Source organism: Nyctereutes procyonoides, unplaced genomic scaffold (genome assembly GCF_905146905.1).
Source record: "Nyctereutes procyonoides isolate TBG_1078 unplaced genomic scaffold, NYPRO_anot_genome, whole genome shotgun sequence".
In the NCBI taxonomy this organism is placed as follows: domain Eukaryota; kingdom Metazoa; phylum Chordata; class Mammalia; order Carnivora; family Canidae; genus Nyctereutes; species Nyctereutes procyonoides.
Genome location: NW_026575126.1, coordinates 50,950,176 through 50,972,180, shown reverse-complemented (window position 1 = coordinate 50,972,180; position 22,005 = coordinate 50,950,176). Strand labels below are relative to the sequence as shown.

Here is a 22,005-nt window from a genome sequence, read left to right as displayed (position 1 = left end):
GTAGTGGTTTTGGAAGCTACAGATGGAGGGGCAGATGGGAAGTGAAAGCCTATCAGAGCTGCCCAGGATAAAACCATTCATCTGCAAAATTCATATGTTTTTGCGTGGGGCAACTTCACAGAAACAAAAGCAAGAGGAACCAGCAGTGCTTGATGCATAAAGTGCCTCCGGCCACAAGGCTGGCGGAGTGGAGGGGGCACAAGAACCAGGAGAGCATGGAAATGACAGCAGTGGGGGCAGAGGGAGGGAAAGACAGGCTGACGGTTCCTTCCTGAGCTGTATCCAAGGCTGCGCCTCTTCTTCACAGAGAGATCTGGAGCACTTCAGCTCAAAAAGCTAAAAATTCCACGACTCTCATCTCTGAAACCCAAAAAAGGTCTGGCACGTGGTGTCAGGAAGGGATCTCCGGGCCCCCCGGAAATACAGGGGCCTCAGCCTTGGATACAGCTCGGGAAGGAACAGGTGACGTTTACGGAGCACTTTGTATGTGCTCAGCGCTCTGCTAGGTCCTAGGACCGTATTCTGGTTTCACAAAGCCTGAATTTCCTTGCAGACGGTCACAGGGCTAGTGAAGTGGCAGGACTGGGACTCGAACCTACGCCCCCTGCTGGGCCGCTCAGCACCCACCCTCCCGCACGCAGAAGGGCTCAGCTGAACCAGTCAGGCGTCCAGGGCGGCGACACATGAACACAGGGCCCCTAGGGGCAGCCCTGAGAGTTGGTGTGAGTCTCCTGGGGAGGGCCATGGGCACAGGAATGCCCGCCAGACCTCAAGAGGTCTCTGGCCAGGTGCCGCCACTTGACCCAGGCTGAGGTGACCTGTGGGGTCTCCACTGGAGATCTAGAGGAGGAATGATCAGACTCAGGACCACGAGTGACCTTCCTACCTGCAAGGATCTTCCCTTCTGCCAGGAGGTACAACCACCACCCTGCCCAGCTAGAGGGGGGTACTGTTCCTGGCTGTGTTCTCTATGGTGCCTGGGCCATCTTGCCACTCCAGGCCTGGATGACGCCCCTGAGGGCCAACCTCAAGCAGAGAGGACACCAACCTTGGAACAAGACAGAATTGGTTCTCGTGTCCCCTCTGCCACGTATTTCTTACATGACCTTGGGTACCGGTTTGCCCTTGGGTAAAACAGGCTGGCTTTGAGGGCTGAAGAAGTGTCGGCCTCATTAGCTGCTACGCTCAGCGTTCGGGGAAATCTGTGAACTCAGTCCTTTCTTGGAAGACAGAGGGAGCCCGTCTGGACTCACCCCGGCCCTGTGCTTCTCTACACTCGCCTCTCCTCATTTTTTTTGCTCATTCTGCTCCATCTACTTTGAAATTTCCCAAAAGCAGCAAGTTCGTCTCTGACCTATGTCTCGTCCAGACCGTTTTCTCTCTCTCTCAGGAAGTGTTCTCAACCAGAAGCGATTTTGCCCCTTGGGGACACTGGGCAACATCTGGGGACATCTGTGGTTGCCCCAAGTGAGTAGGGGGCCAGGGGATTTAGTGGACAGAGCCCAGGGGCTGCTGCTAAATGTCCTGCCATGCACGGGATGGTCCCCACACCAAAGAGTCATCCAGCCCAGTATGTCAGTAGTGCCCCGGAGGGGAAATCCTGGTCTAGAATGAACTTTTTCTCATTTGCCTGAGAACCTGGTTTTAGCCTTCCACTTTCAAGCCAAAACTGTGCATTCAGAGGCTTTACTGACCACCTGACCCTGTCCCCTCACTCCCTCACGGTCTAGCTCTTTCACACCTTGCATGCTACCTTTAATTCTATTTTCTCAACTAGGGGATATGCTCCACCAGGGAGGACACCAGGGGTGCTTTTGCTCACTAAATGCACTATGCCTAGCATAGGGGTTGCTTAACACATGTTTGTGGAATGGGCACCTGAACAAATGAATAAGCAAATAAGTAAAAATCTGCCAGCCATGTTTCATAATCTGCTTACCCTCGCTATCCTCTGAACAAAAGAAAAACAGCTATCTTTCTAATGACCATCATCTTTCTCAGGCTCAAGGGTGCCAGGTGGACCTTGCCTCGCCTGACCAAAGACTGCACCTTCCCCAGGTTCCCTCCAGGACCCACATCAGGCTCCCTGCATGGAGCCTGCTTCTCCCTCTGCCTGTGTCTCTGCCTCTCTCTGTGTCTCTCATGAATAAATAAACTAAATCTTTAAAAACAACAACAACAACAAAAAAAACAAAAAACAAATAAACCAGAGAATGTCCTTCCATGCCTATCTCTTATCTAGTTCCTGATTCAACACCCAAACTCCTGGGGATGTGTGGCCTCAGTATTTGATGACACCAAGAATGACAGTATTTTAGGATATGGATGTTAGCTTAGAAGAGAGAACTTATCTTTTCGGGATGCACTAAAGTTCTTACAGACATGACACAATGTCTTGGAAGTGTTACAGTGGGGAAGAGGGTGAGGGTGGAGATACATTGGTACTGGCCATAACCAGATTGGAGCTGCAGCCATGTCAAGTGTACGTGGGGGGTTCACTATACTCTCGTGAGGACTCTGCTGTCTGCTTGAAAACTGCCCTGATTAAAAAAAGAAGTTATTTTTTCTTTAAAGATGTCTCTTCATCTGGCTCTTATGGGAGTGCTGACCCCACCCACTGCCCTCCTGTGGTTCAGAGGAAGGAAGGCCCCGCCCTTCGCTCCCCATCCTCTTCTCCTTTTACCCTCACCAATAAATCAGGATGGAAGACACAGTCAAGCAATGAGTTGCCTTCTGGCAGGAAATAGAGTTCATTTTCTTGCCTCCCCCCCCCATAAGATCTTTAGAGGGGTTTCCTTTGCTTACGGCCTATTTTCAAGAGCAGATCAATGTTTGTGCCACGGGACAGACCCTCCTGGTGGCGTCTGACTTGCTGAGCGCTCCAGGCTGCTGGCCGCCTCCCCCCACCAGCTCCACCCAATTGTGGCTGACGGCCCGGCCCACAGGTGCACACTGGGCAGATGCCAGAGAGCAGCTCCACATTTTATAGTTCCTGTGAAACTTCCCAATTTTAAAATTCTGGCCAGTTTAAAGTTGAGAGGGAGCAAACACACAAACACACACATCCCGAGGGCCTCACACAGCCCACACATGGGTGTCTGTGACTCTTCCCAGGCTATCAGGATGGGCCTCCCTTCCTCCTCACTCTGCTCCCTTTCCAAACACCTAAAGTAGGATGCCGTCCTGCCTCAAGTCAAACATGCCAGTGGCTCCCAGATTCTAGAAGCAGCATGACCTCACCCCAGGATTCTTCTCTGACCTGTCACATCCTCTACTCTGGCCACACTGAGCCCCCTCGTGCCCCCAGCACAGCAGGTGCATTCCCACCACAGGACCCACGGCTCCCTCTGCCTAGACAGCTTTCCCAGTCGGAGAAGCTTTCTTCCTCCTCCTCCTTGTGTTCTTCTCTGGAGGGACTTCTTCCCCAGCCACTCTCCTTAAAATTACAACTCTCTTCGCCGCTTTGTTCAGCTTTGCTGCTTTACCACTGAAGTGATCACACCTCATCTAAAATCCACATGGGTCTCACACCCACTGCTTTACCGCTTTGCCATTTTACGTATTTTGTTTGTTCTCTGTACCCTCCCCCCCCCCGCCCCACTTGAATGGAAGCTCCACATGGGCAGGGGTCTTTTGGTTTCTTCTGCATACCCATGAACAGAGCTGGGAAAACTGCATACTCAGGCCCACTGTGGATCCCATACTGGAAGACTTTATGCATCAGGCCTCCACAGGGTCTCAGGAGGCACAATGCCTCTCCAGACAGGTGGCAAGACGCCTCTGCTTCTGGCTTTGCAGCTATGGCTAAGGAAAGCCAGAGGGAGCAGGAGCTCGGAGCGCGCCGGCCGGGGCCCACAGGCCGCCTTACCTGATGGGGTAGTCGGCTGCGCTGAGGTTGATGAAGAAGTCCCATGGCCAATCGGTCATCTCCAGGAGGTCCCGCATGCTCTGCAGGTATGTGGACAGGAGGCTGGCGCCCCCCCAGATGGTGGCCATCCTCCATGGGGTGACACGAACATTGCCATATTGTCTGGCGAAGTGGAGCACTTGCCGATGCAGGTAATTAGAGCGCTTTGCCCGGGAGAGAAAAAAGTGACATTCAGCAGCACAGGACACACGCAGACATGCCCCTCATCCCCTCTTCAGCCCTCCCCGTCTAGTTGACGGGGCTGTCGAATGTAGCAGACTTGGCCAAGTAACTGGTTCAGGCCTGGGCTGACTTTCTACATCGCTATTTGAAACCGTATTATTTTAAAAAATTCACTTTAGTTCTTTGGAATGCACATTCCCCAGCCCCACCTCACAGCTAATGGTTTGCTGGGTGTGGGCTGGTGCCAGGGACTCTGCATTTTTCATACAAGACTGATGAATGTGGTCCCAGGATGACAAGCTAAGAAGTATGACTGGGACTAAAACTGGTGGGTGTTTTGAGGGGTGGGATTTTCTCCATCACCCTCTCACAGGCCTGCCACGAGCAAGCTTCCCCTTTTGCCTTCTTGACCAAAGACATAATCCTGTCAGGTCAGCATAGGGACAGAGACCTCTGGGCAAGACAGCTCAGGCGTCAGTAGGCCTTGCTGCAGGGTTGTGAATAGTTTTACTGGAACACACATTGCTCACTTGTGTATTTCTCAGGGCTGTGTTCACCCTACAATGGCAGAGCTGAGTCACTGTGGCACAAGGCATTTACCTTCAGGGCCTAAAATATTTACTGCCTGGCCTTTTACGGGAAACGTGTGCCCACCCCTGGGCTAGCCATCCTCACCAAGTGGCTGCCACTGCCCTGGCCAAGGGAGCAGAAAGGAAAGCGGTGTTTATATAGAGAGAGTCTAAAGTCACAGCTAGGAGTTTTAAAACCAACACACAAATGCATGCGTGCACGAACTCACACACACTCTCTCTCTCTCCCCACCCTAGACCGAATGCTCCAAGGAGAGGCCGCTGATCAGCCTAGAAGCCTTGCCTGAAAGGGATGTCAGCTTAGAGAAAGGCAGACAGACCCACAGAAAAAGTCAACAAAGGGTGACTGGTGGTGTGTGTGTGGGGGTCCTCACCTTGTCCACGTGGATGTAGTAGAAGTGGTCTTTGTGGTAAATGGCCTTGAACATGCGCTGTAGCTGCCGGGAGGCGCGGCCGTGGACCACCAGGACGAAGGCGATTCTGACGGGGTTGGCCAGCATATATTCTACAGAATCTTCATCCCATTGAACGTTCTTGTTGGCTTTGCCTGGGGAAAAACCCGAGAGACCAGAGAGGTGGGGTGAGGATCAGAGGTTCTTGGATGGGGGTGGGAGGTAGGGGGGTGGGGGTAAGGATCAGAGGTTTCTCTATCTGAAGGGCACAGTCATCACTTTGGGCCCGGAAACCTAATCCAACTTAACCAAGCTTGTCCTGGACCCTTACATGTGTCCTAGTACAAGTGTCGGGGACCCTGAGGTGCTTAAAGGCATGGTTCCCACCCCCAAGGAGCTTTAAAAAACTGATGGAGACATAAGTACAGGTATTAAACCCTCAAGCAAGGCAGGAGGAAATGCAAGGTGTAAGAGAGAGATCTCTGAACTGAACTGTGGCGGCAGGAGCAGTTAATTCTGAGCTGGGAAACATAGGATATAAAAGCTGGTTTTGCCTTCCCAGAATCCACTCTCCCTTCTCCTCCTAATAGCATCCCTTTTTGGGTAAACATTGTGGAAAGGACAGATAAGATGATACATAGCCTCTCAAATTTTTAAGTTTACAGTAGAATATTGTTGATTCGAAGCACGATGTTGTACAGAAGATCACTTGAGCTTACTCATCTGGCATAATGAAAACAGTTATCACCCAGCATTTTGAGAGGCATCATCCCCCTCCTTCATCCTTGGTCCTATGGATGGGGATGGTCTCCCTCCATTATCAATGACAGGGAAGGTCACAGAGCTTCAGGGCTGGCCAGTCAGAGTGCTGCATCGCCTTGGCAACATTCTGTGTGGTTCAGGGGTGGATGTGTGACCCACCCAAGCTAATGAGCCCAGAAGACAGAATTCTAGATTTTTGTTGGAACAACCAGATTAGAGAGGTTCCCTTTTTGGCACATGTGAAACTGGAAGATCTAAGAACCCTTTTATCCCCACATGGAGAAAGACTGCTTGAGAGGAAAGGCAACACAGAGGAAGCATTGCTGAGTGATGGGATCCTAATGGCACCTGGAGAGTTACTCCATCAGCCCGGCTGCAGGTCAGCTACCATCATCTCTCACTTTTCTTTGAAAGTCCAGATCCTATATCAGAGCCACCTGTACCACCCTGGTCCTTGCAAACACTCCAGGGGTGGAGTTTCAAGGGCGCACATGGTTTATTGGCTGAATTCAATACAATCTTGACTGGAGATCTCCTGTCTCTCTTCAGCCTGATTCCCTTTGGGTCAAACCTAACTTCTTCTGCATTCTAGGTTTATGAGACTCAGAATGTTGTCAGGAGGTAGCTGCAAGTGTCCCAGTATATCAACATCCTTCTCTGTTGGAAAACAGAGATGTGGGAGTGGTTAGTCTGGAGGTCAGGAGATCCGGAGCCTGTCGCTGTCACTGGAAAGCTGAACAGCTGCCAAATGAACAAGGCTCCTTCTAGGCTGTTCCAGAGGACAGGATGAAACTAACATGAGCTAATGTCCAAATCACATGGTGCAGCCTCCAGAGCATGCGTGATCTGCCTCCTGAAGACCTCTGCACCGGGATTGCCCTACTATCTATCCAGCCACCTGGCCTTCTTTCTTTTCCTTGAGCAAGCTCATTTCTGCCTTCAGCTATTCCTGCTGCCCAGAACACCCTCTCCCTAGATCTATGCATGGCTGTATTCTTCTTGTCATAAGTTCACAGCTCAACAAATGCCACCTGTCCCCACCTCTCTACTACCTCATCCTATCTCGATTTTTTGCAAAACATTTATCACCTGAAATTGTATATCTGTTTACACTTTTCATTGTTTAAACACCCCACTAGAAGAGCAACGCCAAGAGATGAGGCACTATTTCAGTCTTGTTTGTCATCGAACATACAAGGCTATAACATTACCTGGCACACATCTGGTTCTTGATGAAATAAGTTATAGGAGGGGTGCATTTTGGTTTCATAACAATAACAATACATTTTACTGAGCACTGACCAGCCCTTGCCATCCATCACTTCACTCAATCCTCTCAACAACCCTGCAGGATAGTGTTATTATCCCCATTTTGCTAATGAGGAAAACACAGCTTAGAGAAGCCAAGGAATTTGTCTTTTCAAGGTCACACTGCTTTAATTGGTCCAGCTGTGATTCAAACCCAGGTCCATTTCCAGAGCCGATGCCCTTAAACACTAATAAATATTACATTAGCGTACCTAGACTTTGGAAAAGTTTGTAACAATTCTGCCTGTGAATGAAATACCCTGTAAATTAGCCGTTGTAGGTAGGTAGGCATGCATTTGGAGGACTATCATGGGAACTGCAGGGAGGGTCCCTATATGATGTGGGAGAGGCTGACTCTAGGTGGCTAATAAAATCACATCTTTTCATTCATCCGTCCATCCAAATCCAATCACCCACCCATTGGAATCCAACCACCCATCCAGCAAACCTCTCAGCTACCCATCCAGCACAGCACTCACCAGCTTATCATCCAGAACACCAACCATCCATTCATCCATCCATCCAACCACTCATCACCTTTAAAACCATCCATCCATCTGCTTACCCATCATCCTCAAAGCAAATCATCCATGCCTCCACTCTTCCAACTATTTATCAACTCATCAATCCATGCAATATTAACTTAGCCTATAGTACAGGCCAAGTACTGTGCTAGGTACTAGAGAAATAAAATTTGGAGAAAAAAAAATCTTGCATTTGAGGAGCTGTCAGCCAGCTGGGGAAAACAGAAGACAAAGGTCAATTGTTTTAGGACAGAAGTGTGTTCAGGTTGCCCTTGGAAGGTGGAGGAGGAGTGAGCAATCTGCCTATAGAGACAGAGATCTCAGAAAGTTTAGCCCAAAGATCCTGAGCCCATCTCTAAGTGCTCATGATGGATCCTAGAGTCTTAGGCTCCTTGGTTGTTCAATCAATAGCTGCAATCCTGGGGATAATTACCATCTTGACTCTGGTAGAAGACAGACTGGGTAGCAACAAGAGAGAGTTATTCTAACTACCCTTTAATTTTCTCTCCAAACCAATCACAAATACAGTGGGCTTTTTCTGGTGATTATATGAAAGGGGCACGCCTGGGGGTATCTAGTCCCTTTAAATACTCATGCAGCTATCTATCCATTCATCTATGCATCCATCCACTCACCCATCCATCCACCCACTCACCCATCTAGCATCCTTAAAACCTCCCACATGCCAGCCCTGGACAAAGCCTGGAGTTCAGAGACATGTAGGATGTGAGCCTGATTTCACAAATGGATTATGAATAGACAGGAATGTGAGAATCTAAAGTAAAAAGATAATAAGGTAGAAGAAAAGCTTATATTATCCTTCCCATGACTGCAGCCCAAAGGCAGCATACTGATCTTCAGCATGCTGGCTACAGCCTCTCTTCACCTCCCTTGGAGACTCTTTATCAAACAAAGGGAGAAATGTTTAAAAACAACGAGTATTTGTGTACCTGAACTTCACTGGGTGACTTTTCAAAGGCCTAGACGTGCCCTACGATACTGTATTTAGTAGGAAGTTAACTCTGTAGGGGCTCCTGCTGGCCTTCAGATAATACTGCTCATCCCTGCCCTGAGACCTCTGGGTAACAATGATCTGGAGTTCTTAGTGACTGAGGCTTATGGGGCTTTTGGGATCATCCCGTGCTCTCTAGCCATGGATGTCTGTTGCCAGGTTGTTGAATGAATGTATGAAGGAAGGACGGAAGGACGGAAGAAGGAAGGAACCCATTCTGGAGAGGGGTGGCTGCTCTGGTCCAGAGGAGCTGATGTCACTCAAGGGCCTGCTATACACCACCAGTGCTGCTGGGTGGGGGTGGGGAGGTGTTATTTGGCTTTGGGAGGAATGCACTATCAGGCTCTGAGGCTCAGAGAGGTCAGCATGTTTCCCCAGGGTCACACAGTGAGTGAGGACAGAAGCAAGGAGTGGAACCCTAAAACCAGTCCTGCTATTTCCACCTGCCCTCCACCAAATCAGAGAGCAGGAAGATGAGAAAGGTTGGCATGAAGACTGTATGCTAGTCTTTAGCGGGACTTATGCACTGACATTGAAGAAAGCGTTTTATAACTTTTTTTAAAAAAAGATTTTATTTATTTGAGAGAGACTGAGAGGGAGAGCGAGAAGCAGACTCTCAGCTGAGCAGGGAGCCTGATGAGGGGCTCCATCCCAGGACCATGAGATCATGACCTGAGCCGAAGGTAGACCCTTAACCACTGAGCTACCCAGGTGTCCCTTTTGTAACTTTCTTTAGGGTTTTAGAAGAGCAGATTTACAGACAGACACAGACGTGGATGCTTTCCTTCTGAAGAAAAGGAAGGAGCTGAGCACCAGGAAATTAAGCGTGATCACTCCAGCAATAGAACCTCCAGAATGAAAGCCATCCCTGGGTCAGACAGCTGGTCTGGGGAGTAGCAAAGAGAAGAGAACAAAAATCCAGAGCTCTTGTGGAGTACAGCTATTTTGGGGATAGGGGTTGGGGAAGAAGAAACAAAATATCTGAAGAAAGGAGACTCATGCAGAGGGGGAGAGGAGGATGAGGGGCAGAGAGAGAGAGAGAGAAAGAGGGAGGAGAGAGAAATAGAGAGAGACAGACCACGCTCACATTGAGACAAAAACAGAGGGAGACCTGCAGGCAGAAGGGCCTCTTCCTTACTCCCACCTATGGAGAGAAAACCATATAGAGAGTCCTACACAGAAACACGACGAAAGACAAAGACATACACAGGTATAAATAAAGACAAATGCATATAATCAGATACATATGCAGAGACAGGAAGAGACAGAGGAAAGAGGGGAGCCACAGTGGAAAAGCTGGATCCACTCAACCTCAAAACATGACAGCCATCCTTAAAAGCAAAGGCCAAAATTCCTCCACAATCTCAGAAGGCAAAAATGTCTCCAGGCCTTTCCTGCGGCCCCCTCAACTAGTGACTCTGCCTTCTTGTGAGCCAAGTGATGGAGACAACCCAGAACCTCCCCACCCCCAAAGTGTTAGGACGATCAGGCTGGCTCCAGAAACACAACCATAACTGATTCCCATTCTGGCACGCAGTATGACCTCAAATGCATTTTACTGAACAAGAGAGGGAATGAGTGAGCTTTGTCCCCACACGGTGGCAGGGTGGGGGTGCCGTTCTAAAGGGTTGAGGTTCATAGGATGCTCTTTGTCTGCTGCCAATAACCAGCTTCCTATTTTTGTTGCATGCCCTTGGCTCCTGTAATGACCTTTCAGGCAAGCTGCTCTGACACAGGCGTGGGGAGTTGGAGATGACAAGAAGCCACACCACAGACAGGGTGGAGATGCCTCTTACAGTGGCCCCCTCCACACCCTGGCCACCACTGCTGGGGCTGTGGTCTTGAAAAGCCTCCTAAACCAGGAGTGGGTCTTCAGTGGACTGTGGCGAGACTGGCAGCATGAGCAGGAACTAGGCAAACACTTTCTCCTAATGCTGCTGGCAGGGGTGGAAAGGGCCACAACTCTGCCAGCAGTCATGTGGTGACAAGAATTACAATTTTAAATATGCATGGTCCTTGACCTGGTAACTCCACCCCCAAGAATCTATCCTAAGAGAAGGCGGCAAGTATGCAAGCCTCTATTTACAGAATGCTATATTCGTTCATTTATTCATTCATTTGGTGTCTTGAATGTGCCAGGCACAGTTCTTGTCATATTAGTGCATGCAACAGAGTCCTTTGCTGAATGCTGCTTAGTCTTGCAGGCAGAGAGCCAATAAAATAAGCAAATAGAAAATACAGTTGCAGATAGTGATAAAGGCTATGGAAAAGAGAACAAAGGCATATTACGGGAAGGGGTTTGTTTCTGGTGGCCAGGGAAGGCTGATGTGGGGATACTTGAGTAAGTTCTGAATAAAACGAGGGTGGGAGCCATGCCATTTTCAGGGATTAGGAGGATTCCAGGCAGCTGGCATAGCATATACAAAGGTCCTGGGACATTGACTTCAGTAGTGTTTATAATGGTCCAAAAGAATTGACCTGAAAGGTCTTTCTTATTAATACATATTGATACAGATCACTGCCAGTAACTAAAAAAAGTCCTGGGGCACCTGGGTAGCTCAGGTGGTTAAGTGTCTGCCTTTGGCTCAGGTCATGATCCTGGGGTCCTGGAATAGAGCCCCACTTGGAATAGAGGGAGCCTGCTTCTCCTTCTCCCACTCCCCCTGCTTGTGCTCTCTCTCGCTCTATCAAATAAATAAATAAATAAAATCTTAAAAAAAAAGAGGTCCTAATATGTAATCCCTAACAACTTATAAAATGCTTCCAAATATTAACAGAGGTTCAAACGGTGGCATGACAGTTTTCCTTCCTTATATTTGTCTGCATTATATGAATTTAGTAAAATGGATTACTTTTGTAATGAAACATAACAAAGGAGACGCTTATTGATATCCTCACACCAACTGTTTATTGAGTGCTGCTACGTGTGAAGCAATTTCTGTATATGATTATTTTTGTACTTCTCTCCAAACCCCTATGAAAAGAGCTACTATCCTCCTATTAGATGACTAAAGAAGCTGAAAGCTCAGACAAGTCCCACTTGGGAGGTGGCTGTGCCGGGAGTAAAGCAAATCTGTGACGCCAGAGCCCTATCATCGTCATGATGCTCGATAAACTGTCGCCATTACAAAAAGAGGAAAATCTGCTTCGAGAAGCATCATGTCAGTTGACTTTCAGCTTCAGGAGAGATAACAATGACATGCGGTGAGAGCTCTGTGTGCCTTCACGGGTGGAAACCCAAATACTGCCCAGCTCCTAAAAAAAACCCTATGAATTTCACAATGTAATCAGATTCCTGTGGCACAAAACAGAAAATAAGTGGAAGAATCGGAGTGATTAGGTACAGCGGGAGAAGCTGACTTCAGACAAATGTTAAAAAGCCAGGTTTGTGGGGGAGAATATCAAGTATATTTTTTCGATGCGGGTGTGAAGGCCAACCAGAGTCAATCACGGAGAGCCTTGCCAGTTACTAACGGTGCTGTGTTCGGCCTGTTGCCCAAACTCTATTTCTCAGGCTGGTCAGATAAGGACTATGTGACCCTTAGGCTCCAAAGAGAGGGTGAAAATGGAGCTACTTTGCAAGTCAATGTGCTGTACAAATGACGTGATGCTGGTAATGACCTTGAAGGAGTATCATCCGGGAGGAGAAAACACGGTACAGGGCTTAAGAGCATTGCCTCTGGTCAGGCAGACGTTGGACAAGTTACACAAGCTCTCCAAGCCTCATTCTTCCCATCTGTAACGTGGGTGTGTTGCAATCACAGAATCTGCGCCACAGAGACTCTCATGTCCAGTACTGGGCACAGTGCCCGGCACGCAGTAAATGCTCCATAAACAATAGTGTGTGCTCATCACCAGGGTTTGTGTCATCATTTCGACTGGGCTGTTCATCCACAATGATCAGTAGCAAGCTTGGTTTAGCCAATGGGCCCAGCTCTTGGTTTAACCCCCAGGCTGCTTAGGCTCCCAAGGCTGTGTACACACTGCTTGCAAGTAAACATCCACAACTGGAGTTCTCTTCTATCGCCTGTGCCTCAGATCACAATTAACAACAAACATGGCAGGCAGGAACTACTTATGGCAACACACCTTTTGCAGTGCATACAACTATCATTATACTGTACACTTGAAATTAATACATTTTATGTCAACTATATTTTGATTAAAAAAATAGTGAAAAGAATCACAAAATCTAGGACACTGTTAAAAAAAAAAAAGTATCCCAAACTCAACCCAACCCACCAATAAAAACCAAATTCGAATAAGCCACTTGGCTGGAAAGTTATTACACCAACAAAGCCCTCAATTCTATTTATACTCTAAAGGGGCCTCTTCTACCTGCAGCATGGGGAGCAGCTTTCTGAGTTGGTTCCAATTAAGAGGGTTGGTTGGGTTGGGAAGGGAGATGAGTGGAGACAGGGTTGTGCACACATGGGGCTTAGGTCAGGAGTCTCTGAGCTGCCAGGGCACCCAGCTTCCCATTGCCTGGGAAGCCTCGGGCTGTGGTTCAGCACTGGTGTCCAGCGCTCGCTCTTCCCAGTGGGGACTTTGGGAGGACACGGTTCCTTTCTGGTCATCAGTTCTTCTTCTATCAAGTGAGATGATCGTATGGTAGTTCTATTTTTAATTTTTGGAGGAGACTCCATACTGTTTTCTGGAGTGACCCCACCATCTCATATTCCCATCAGGATGAAACGTTGAGGACATGACACTAAGTGAAATAAGCCCTTCATGGAAAGATAAATACTGCACGATTCCCCTCCTATGAGGTGTCTGAAGTAGTCACCTGCATAGAATCAAAGAGTGGGATGGTGGCTGCCAGAGGCTGTCAGTGGCGGGGAGGTGGTACTAATAATGGGTGTAAAGTTTCAGGCAAGCAAGACCAACAAGCTCCAGAGACCTGCCGTACACCATACCTTTAGCCAACAGAACTGTGTGCTTGAAGATGTGTTGAGAGGCTAGATCTCATGTTAAGTGTTCTTACCAAAATAGGATAAGAAAATGTACAAAAAAGCCCTAAAGAGGGATGAGCAATCCATCCCTGACCCTGCTGGCTTGTGCGGTGATTCATGACTGTGGATTGTGCATGAGACACAGCTTCACACTGGCAGCAGGCACACTGCACAGTGGCAGGATTCACGTCATGGGGAGGAGAAACCTGGACACGTTCTAGGTTGTCAGTTTTGGGTGGAAGAGATTTTTCTCCAGTGGGAAATTTCAATACAGGATTTGGGTGATTGGAACTTAGTGGGAGGAGGTGGTATCTGGGTGGCTCAGTTGGTTAAGCATCTGCCTTTGGCTCAGGTCATGATCTCAGAGTCCTGGGATCGAGCTCCATGTTGGGCTTCTCACTCAACGAGAGTCTATTTGTCCCTCTCCCTCTGCTCCTCCCCCTGCTTGTGGGTTCTCTCTCAAGTAAATAAAAAAAAAATTTTTTTTTAAAAGTAACTTTGGAGATGTCCAGTGCCCAGAAAGAAGTCCCGTTGTCAGTGGGCTTAAAAAGGTGGCACGGTGTGGTGGCAAGTGCACGAAAGGCAACACGTCTAGGTTCAAGTCCTGCTTCTGCTCTGATCTAGCCGTGGGACCCCTAATGAGTCATGTCCTTCCTTGATCCCTCTTGACCCGTATAGAACAGTGATGATGTCTAGGTCAACTGAGCACCTACTATGTCCTAAGCACTATCCATTCACAGTTTCATTATTTGATATTCCCAAAGTCTATGGAAGCAGATACCAAGACTGTAATCCCCGTTTTATCATGAAGGATTCTGAGGCCAAGGGAATACTGAATGAGCGATGAGAAGCTACTTCCTCTGTAGGGTGCCAGAACAAAGACAAACACTCAGGTCTGCTGGGCTCCAACACCTGGGTGTTATTCTATCAGAGAAGGGAGACAAAATTTCCATGGTCTGGGATTCCAACCTTATAGAGTCAGGATCACCGCATAGAAAGTTGTCCTCCAAAAGTTGGGTTGGCTTCCCTGACGTCCCACCTCCCTTCCCCCCTTTTCTTCACTTCCCCTTTCTCTCATTTCCCTTCAATGTCAGGTATAACTGACATATAATATTTTGAGATACTTTAAGTGTACATTGTAGAGACTTGATATACCCTGTGAAAGGATTGCCCATCCATCTAGTTAATTAGCACATCCATCACCTCCCATATTTATCTTCTGCGTGTGTATGTGTGTGTGAACATTTAAGGTCTACTCTCAGCAAATTTCAATTACACAATCTGGTGCTATCAACTACAGCCACCGTGTTTTACATTAGTCCCTTAGAACTTATTCATCTTATAACCGGTAGTTTGCACCCTTTTACCCACCGCTCCCTATTGCTCCCATCCCCCAGACCCCAGCAGCCTCTTTATTACTCTGTTTCTAGGAGTTTGGCTCTTTGCTTTTCTGTTTTTTTGTTTTGGTTTTTAGATTCCACATACAAGTGAGACCATGCAGGATTTGTCTTTCTCTATCTGGCTTATCCCACTTAGCGTAACGCCCTCGAGGTCCATCTGTGCTGTCACACGCGGCAGGACTCCCTCCTCTCTTGTGGTTGCGTGATACAACACTGTGTAGACTCCATGTCAGCTAGAATGTCAGAGAGCTGGCAGTTCCCCACGGGCCAAGGGCAGGTTTCATGTTTTCTGGGATGTCATTGCCACCCTTCCACCCTGGCCTGGCACAGAGCAGAGATCAGGGAGGAGGCCTCAGTGAATGAGTGATTTCTGACTGATGGATTGAGTCTGACAGCTTTGCCCATGTCTGGGGCCCAGCAGGCCCAAGTGGGTGATGTAGGCCTGAGCTGCTGTGTGTGACCATCTCCACTCCTCTAGTGAACTGGCGGAGGGCTGGGTCCCCACTTTTCCTCGAGGCTTTAGGGCAGCTTGGGGGCCCCTGCCAAGGAGTGAGAAGAATGCTCACCTGGTTCTTTAAGTCTCCCACGGGCCCTCCGATCATCTTGCACTACTTTTTGTATAAAACTGTGTCAAAACGTGCATAACATTTACCATCTTACCCACTATTAAGTGCACAGCTCAGTAGTGGGAAGCACGTCCTCACTGCTGTGCATCCTCGTTATCAATTGCCAGAACTTTCCGTCTTGCATAACAGGAATTCTGGTCATTAAACCACAACTCCCATTCCCTCTCCCCTCCCCCCCAACCCCTGGGCAACAGCAGTTCGTTCTGCTTCTATGAATGTGATCACTCTAGAGATTTCATATACGTGGACTTGGAGGATAGCTGATCTTTTGTGACTGGTTTCTTCCACTTAGCATCATGTTTTCAGGGTTCACATGTATTGGAGCATGTGGCAGGATTTCCTTTCATTCTGAAGTTGAGTAAGATTCCATTATAAATGGAGACTACATTTTTGTTTATCTACTCATCTGCGGGTGGGTAGTTGAGTTGCTTCCACCTTTTGGCTCTTGTGAATAACGCTGCCATGGACAGGAGTATTTATATATCTCTTTGAGAGATCTGCCTTCCATTCCTTTGGGTATGTCCCCGGAAGTGGAACTGCTGGATCATATGGTAACTCTATGATTATTTATTTATCTATTTATTTTTTATTTTTTTAAGATTTATTTATTTATTTATTTATTTATTTATTTATTTATTTATTTATTTATGATAGAGAGAGAGAGAGAGAGAGAGAGAGGCAGAGACACAGGAGGAGGGAGAAGCAGGCTCCATGCCGGGAGCCTGACATGGGACTCGATCCCAGGACTCCAGGATCATGCCCTGGGCCAAAGGCAGGTGGCTAAACCGCTGAGCCACCCAGGGATCCCTGATTATTTATTTTTGAGGAACCCATCCTGCACTTCTTCACTCTGCCATCCCATGCAGCGAACTCAGCCTGGGGCTGTATCCTGAACCCACCATTTCCTTGCAGGTCAACTGGCCACTTTGTGCCTCAGCTTCCTCATATGCCAAACAGGGATTCCCTCTGAGGGATGCTATAAGGACTAAAGGTATAACCCAGGCAAAGTAAGTTCATGGACCCTGACAGTGGAAGAGCCGGCCATTGAGCCCATGTGGTGGGACTCTGGAGCTCTCCCCCCACTGCAAGTTTCTGCCCCGAAACTTGTTAATTATTTACAGGTCTGATGAGTGGCATCCGGGACCTAACCTAGAAGATGTCAGAGCTGGGGTCACAATCCCCCAAGGGGCAGGACATCCAATGGCACTGAGTGTCACGGTGGGATGATGATTCCCTTTCTAGGTCTCACCTCGCTGTCTGATTAGCCCACCAAGGAAGCCTCAGGTCCGCGCCAATGCTCACTTACTCAACTTCCTTTTGCAACAAGGAGGGATATGCCCACAGGACTGGCATCTTGGGCTGGCAACAGGAGTACTGGCTAGCATTGAATAACGCTGCATTCATTTGCGCAGCTGCTGCCTCTTTATGGCAAGTGATAGCAAGATTTCCACTTACGGCAGTGATGCAAAATGACTCTGAAAATAAAATTGACTTAAGTAAAAATGAAAGTGAGTCTCTTGCAATGAAAATGTTATGAGAATAATAGGGCAGGTGGAATGTGGATATGGCAAAGTCGTCAAGATGGGAGAGGTGTGAAGGAAGCCTGAGGAATATTAATTAGACTCCACAAGCTTGCTTCCCACCTGGGACGTGCCGAGTTTGTTAAACAAACGAGGGAAGGTGAAGACCAGGTACAGAATGATGCCCAAGCAGCCCCACACGGCATGGGAGGACTCTGGGGTCCTTCCTATGCTGTCGGCTTTCCCAGCTTCAGCAAACCATGTGTGGGGCTTTTTCAGGTGTTTTCCAGGGTAGGCTCTCTGAGAACCCATCTTCATGCTAGGAAGAGGGAGCCACGAGTCTGCTGAGAAACACGATCCTTTTGATTTTCACTACAATTTGTTGAGCACTTAACATTCACGAGGTTCTTTCATAGGCTTTTTACATCTCATAGAAATGCTGCACATGGAAATTATCCCCATTCATGGATAATTGTCCTGGGGTCAGAGAGAATAAGAAACTTGCCCAAGGTCACAGAGCCAGGATGTGCAGAAGAGATGAAGGTTCAAGTGGATCTGACTGCGAAGACCATGTTCCATGTCTAGACTTTGCCTGGCAAGAACCTCAGCATTCCTAACTCCACTCGGGCTCCCAGTGGACAACCAAGGGCTTTCTCAACCTTGGCGCAGTTGATACTTGAGGCCAGATCATTTGCTGTGGGAGGTAAGGGCTGTTCAGTGCATTGTAGGATGTTTAGGCGCATCTCTGAGGTCTACCTACTAGATGCCAGCAGCACCCTCCCCGAATACCTCCATTCACAGACAAATATCTCCTGGGAGAAGGGACAAAAGTCACTCTCCACTGGGAAGCACTGCTCTAGAAGGGAAGTTCTCGACATCTGGTCTTTGATCAGCAGCATCAGCAATATCTGAGAACTTGCTGGGAATGAAAATTTCAGCCCCTTAATCCCTTCGGATGCTGCGACTCTGGGGATGGGGGCCAGCAATCTGCATTTCATTTAACAAGCCCCCCAGATGATTCCGATGCAAGCTAATGTCAGAAGATCACTGGCCGAGGCTGCACATTAGAATCACCTGAGCACCTAAAAAAAAAAAAACCAACCAAACCTATGTCTTGGCTCCACACCAAGAAACTCTAATTTAATGACTTTGCTGGGTGCCAGTACTGGCAATTTTTTAAAGCTCCCCAGGTGATCCGATGCACAGTCAGGGTTGAGAACCACACGTTGGATACCTTCTTTTCTTTTCAACCACCTTTATGAAACCATGTCTCTCAGGATGTAGTTTTACCCAGCCACATCTCCAGGTGCCACCTTAAATCCCCCTGGCCTCCTGCTCCGCTAGAGATGGAAGGCTAGTTCACTCTTATTTTTCTCCCACTCTGAGAAAAGATGTCTCCCTCCACCCCCGACCAAGCACTCAGGAAATGTTCCTGCTCACTGATTTTTTTTCCCTCCATTCAAGTCTGGAGTTATTAAACCACAGCCCATGGCTGAACCGTCTTATTGATTTTATTGTCGAGAGCCCTGGGATATTCTAATGATGTACTGCTCAATAAATGGAAACTGGTGGGATAGATATTGATGGCGTATGGTACATTTCACCGCAATTCACTGGGTCCCAGTCACTTCGCCTTTTACACATCATCTGTGAAAATGCTACGCTTTGTCCCGCAAGCTCTTGTCCATCCTGCTGTTCCTCTTCCCATGCATCAGGATGAAAGAGCCATCAGGGTAACAGCTACTACTGTGTGCCAGGCTGAGTGTTTCTAAACAAACAGTGTTTCATTCACCTCTTACAGCACATCTTTGGGAGAGAGACCCTGATTATGCCTATTTTACAGATAAGGAAAGTGACTCAGAGCAGTGACTTGACCTGGCTAGCTAACACACTGTGAAATCAGGACTGAAATCTCCATTTGTCAGCCGCTAAAAGGGGCACTCTTAACCTCTTCTATAGTGAGACTGTCCCCTACCCCGAAATTCCTATGTTGAAAAATTAATGCCCAAGCTGATGGTATTAGGAGCAGGGGGCCTTTGGGAGATGATGAAGTCATTAGGGCAGGGATCTCATCACTGGGATTAGTGGCTGAGTGAGAGAGGCCTCAGGGAGCTCCCTCGCCTTTCTGTCAAGGGAGGACATAAGGGGAAGACAGCTGTGTGTGAACTGGTAAGTGGGTCCTCACCAGACACCGGATCTATGGGCACCTTGATCTTAGACTTCTCAACCTTCAGGAGTATAAAAAATAAATTTTTGTTCTTTATAAAGCCACCTTTTCTGTGGTCTTTTGTTACAGCACAAAGGATTAAGACAGCCCCTAAGCTATACTATGCAAAGAAACTACATCTTCTTATTGCACTTGAGCAATCTTTCAGATGGTTTCAGTACGGATGAATATTTCACATATTTTTTCCCTTTGTAAGTGGCGTTTCTCAACAAGGACTACTAGTATTTGAGGAGAGACCATTTCTCTGTTGGGGAAGGGGTCCCATGCATTACAGGACATTTGCTAGGTAGGCTGCCCATGAATTAGAGGGCATTTAACATAGTCCCACCAACTGCCCCCTCCCTTCTGCATTTCCCAATGCCCCCCTAAGGGATCAGTATGATTGTGGCATTTAACATAGTCCCACCAACTGCCCCCTCCCCTCTGATTTCCCAATCCCCCCTAAGAGGTCAGTATGATTGTCACATGGGGCAGGGGGCAGTAGATTCCAGCCAAGATGCCCTACTTTCCTTCTTGGCAACATGGCAGTCACTCTGGAAAGGCAGCATGGCAACTGAAAAGAAATTGGGCTCAGAAATTAAAGATCTGGGTTCAAACTAAAGCTCTTCACCCACTGTGACTCTGTGAGTCTCAACTCTCTAACACACCAGATCCTTATCAGTAAAATGAAGGCAAATACTGAGTCCTACTTTGAAGGGAGGAATCTATGAAATCCCTCAGAAAAGTGCCCACCACAGAGCAGGGATTCTGAACCTGGAGCAGTGTTGTCCCTCCTGCTCCCTGTTGTCTTCTTTTTATATATATAAGATTTTATTTATCTATTTGAGAGAGAGAGAGAGCGAGAGAGAACGCACGTGTAAGCAGGGGGAGGAGCAGAGGGAGCGGGGAAAGGAATCTCAAGCCGACTCCACACTCAGCACAGAGCCTGACTCAGGGCTCCATCCCATGACCCTGAGATCATGATCTGAGCTGAAACCAAGAGTCAGACACTTAACCGACTGAGCCATCCAGGTGCCTCTGCCACCTGTCTTCTACGTCCTCAAATTCCTGATCCATAGACTCCATTAGCATAAAAAATGCAGTGTTCTCCATGGGAGGGAGGTGGTTTGAGACTCAACACCTGTGACACACCAGGCAGGCACCTTCCTGGGAGTAGGTAACAGAGGAATGCATGTGCCACAAAGAACCTTGGCTTCTGAAGGGCAGACTCTCTGAAGAGAAGACGGACAACTAACACATTACTATTCCCCAGACCACTTCTGTGACATGGAGGACATTGAATGGTGGCCAATTATTGCCTTAAGTAGCGTACACATGAGTGACTGAACTCTAGTTCTCATCTCTCCTCTTCCCACCCCCCTCACCCAGCTACTCTTTCCATGAACCTGCAACCTAGTTTAATGTCATCGAACCCCTGGGGAGGGGCCTATTAGGGGGTGAGGAAGGCTAAATGGTCATAGGGGCAGAGCCCCAGTCAGATGGGACACGTGCCTGTGTTAGGAGAGACAGCAGGGAGCCTGTTTCCCCTCTGCCACGGAGGACACAGCAAGAAGTGGTCGGCTGCAGGTCAGGAGGCGGGCTCTCGCCAGAACCCGGCCAGCTGGCACCCTCATCTTGGGCCTCCAGCCTCCACAACTGTGAGAAAATAAATTTCTGGCATCGAAGGCACCCAGAGCTGATTCATATGCTACTCAAGGAAGGCAAGGGATGCATTTCTTGGGCTAAGATAAGATCTAAGTAAGCTCTCCGGGTTGAATAAGGAGTTGACCAGGCAAGCGGGGAGGAAACAGGGTCCCCATATGCACAGAGGGAATAGCATATACAAAGGCCAGTGAGGAAGGACAGTGCAGTAAATGACAGGAGAGGGAGGACTGCCAGGGGGGCTGCCCCATAGAGGCCAAGCTGAAGCACACAGTGGGATGGGGACAAAGAGACAGCAGGGGCATCACACAGCGTCCTGGGCCCCATTTTAAGGATTGCAAGGGGAGGGAGTGATGAGCCATCACAACAGGTCTAGTAGGGATGGTTGGGAAGCAGAGGGCAGGTGGCCGCAGGGAGCACCATGCTCCACTGCGCTCTGTGGTTGGGGTGTCGAGAACCATGCTTCATCCACGCTCCCTGCCCTTCGCACCCCGGGGTTGCCGTTTGCAAATTCTCTTAAGAGCCTTCCTGTCGCTTGACATTTTCATCTCTGTCCTTTCTCCTCTCCGGAAGGTACTCGCAGGCTCAATAAATACTGCCGTGGAAAAACAGCAGCGACTCATCTATTTTTATTATAAATGGAGTCACTGGAAGGAGAGAGCAACTCTTATTTACTTCTCAGGGTAAGGGTTTTGACAACAGGTTTATTTTCCCCAACTCACCAAGGACTAGAAGAGTAACACTCTAAAGTAACAGTACATTAATTAATGCTGGAATTGGTTGGAATTTTCTAATAAAAATCCTCATAGTAATCACATTATGGGCCATTAATGCTGCCTCTTGATCATAAACCATAAATATATTCTTGCAGGTGTCTTCTTTTTAAAAGGGGACATTTCCCTAAATTGCTGCCCATTTGTCACGTTAATGCTGTCCCGTCACATGGCACAGACGGGAGTCA

At 48.2% G+C, this 22,005-nt stretch overlaps 1 protein-coding gene across 1 annotated transcript in view; it reads right to left on the bottom strand.

The window, feature by feature from the left end:
• The window catches only part of XYLT1 (xylosyltransferase 1), a 305,895-nt gene that overhangs the window by 75,898 nt on the left and 207,992 nt on the right, over positions 1 to 22,005 (bottom strand). The window contains exons 4-5 of the mRNA XM_055340521.1: positions 5,055 to 5,227; positions 3,869 to 4,071 (exon numbers count right to left, since the gene is read on the bottom strand). Coding sequence (XP_055196496.1) covers positions 3,869 to 4,071; positions 5,055 to 5,227 — 376 coding nt within the window. The remainder of the gene's footprint in view (positions 1 to 3,868; positions 4,072 to 5,054; positions 5,228 to 22,005) is intronic.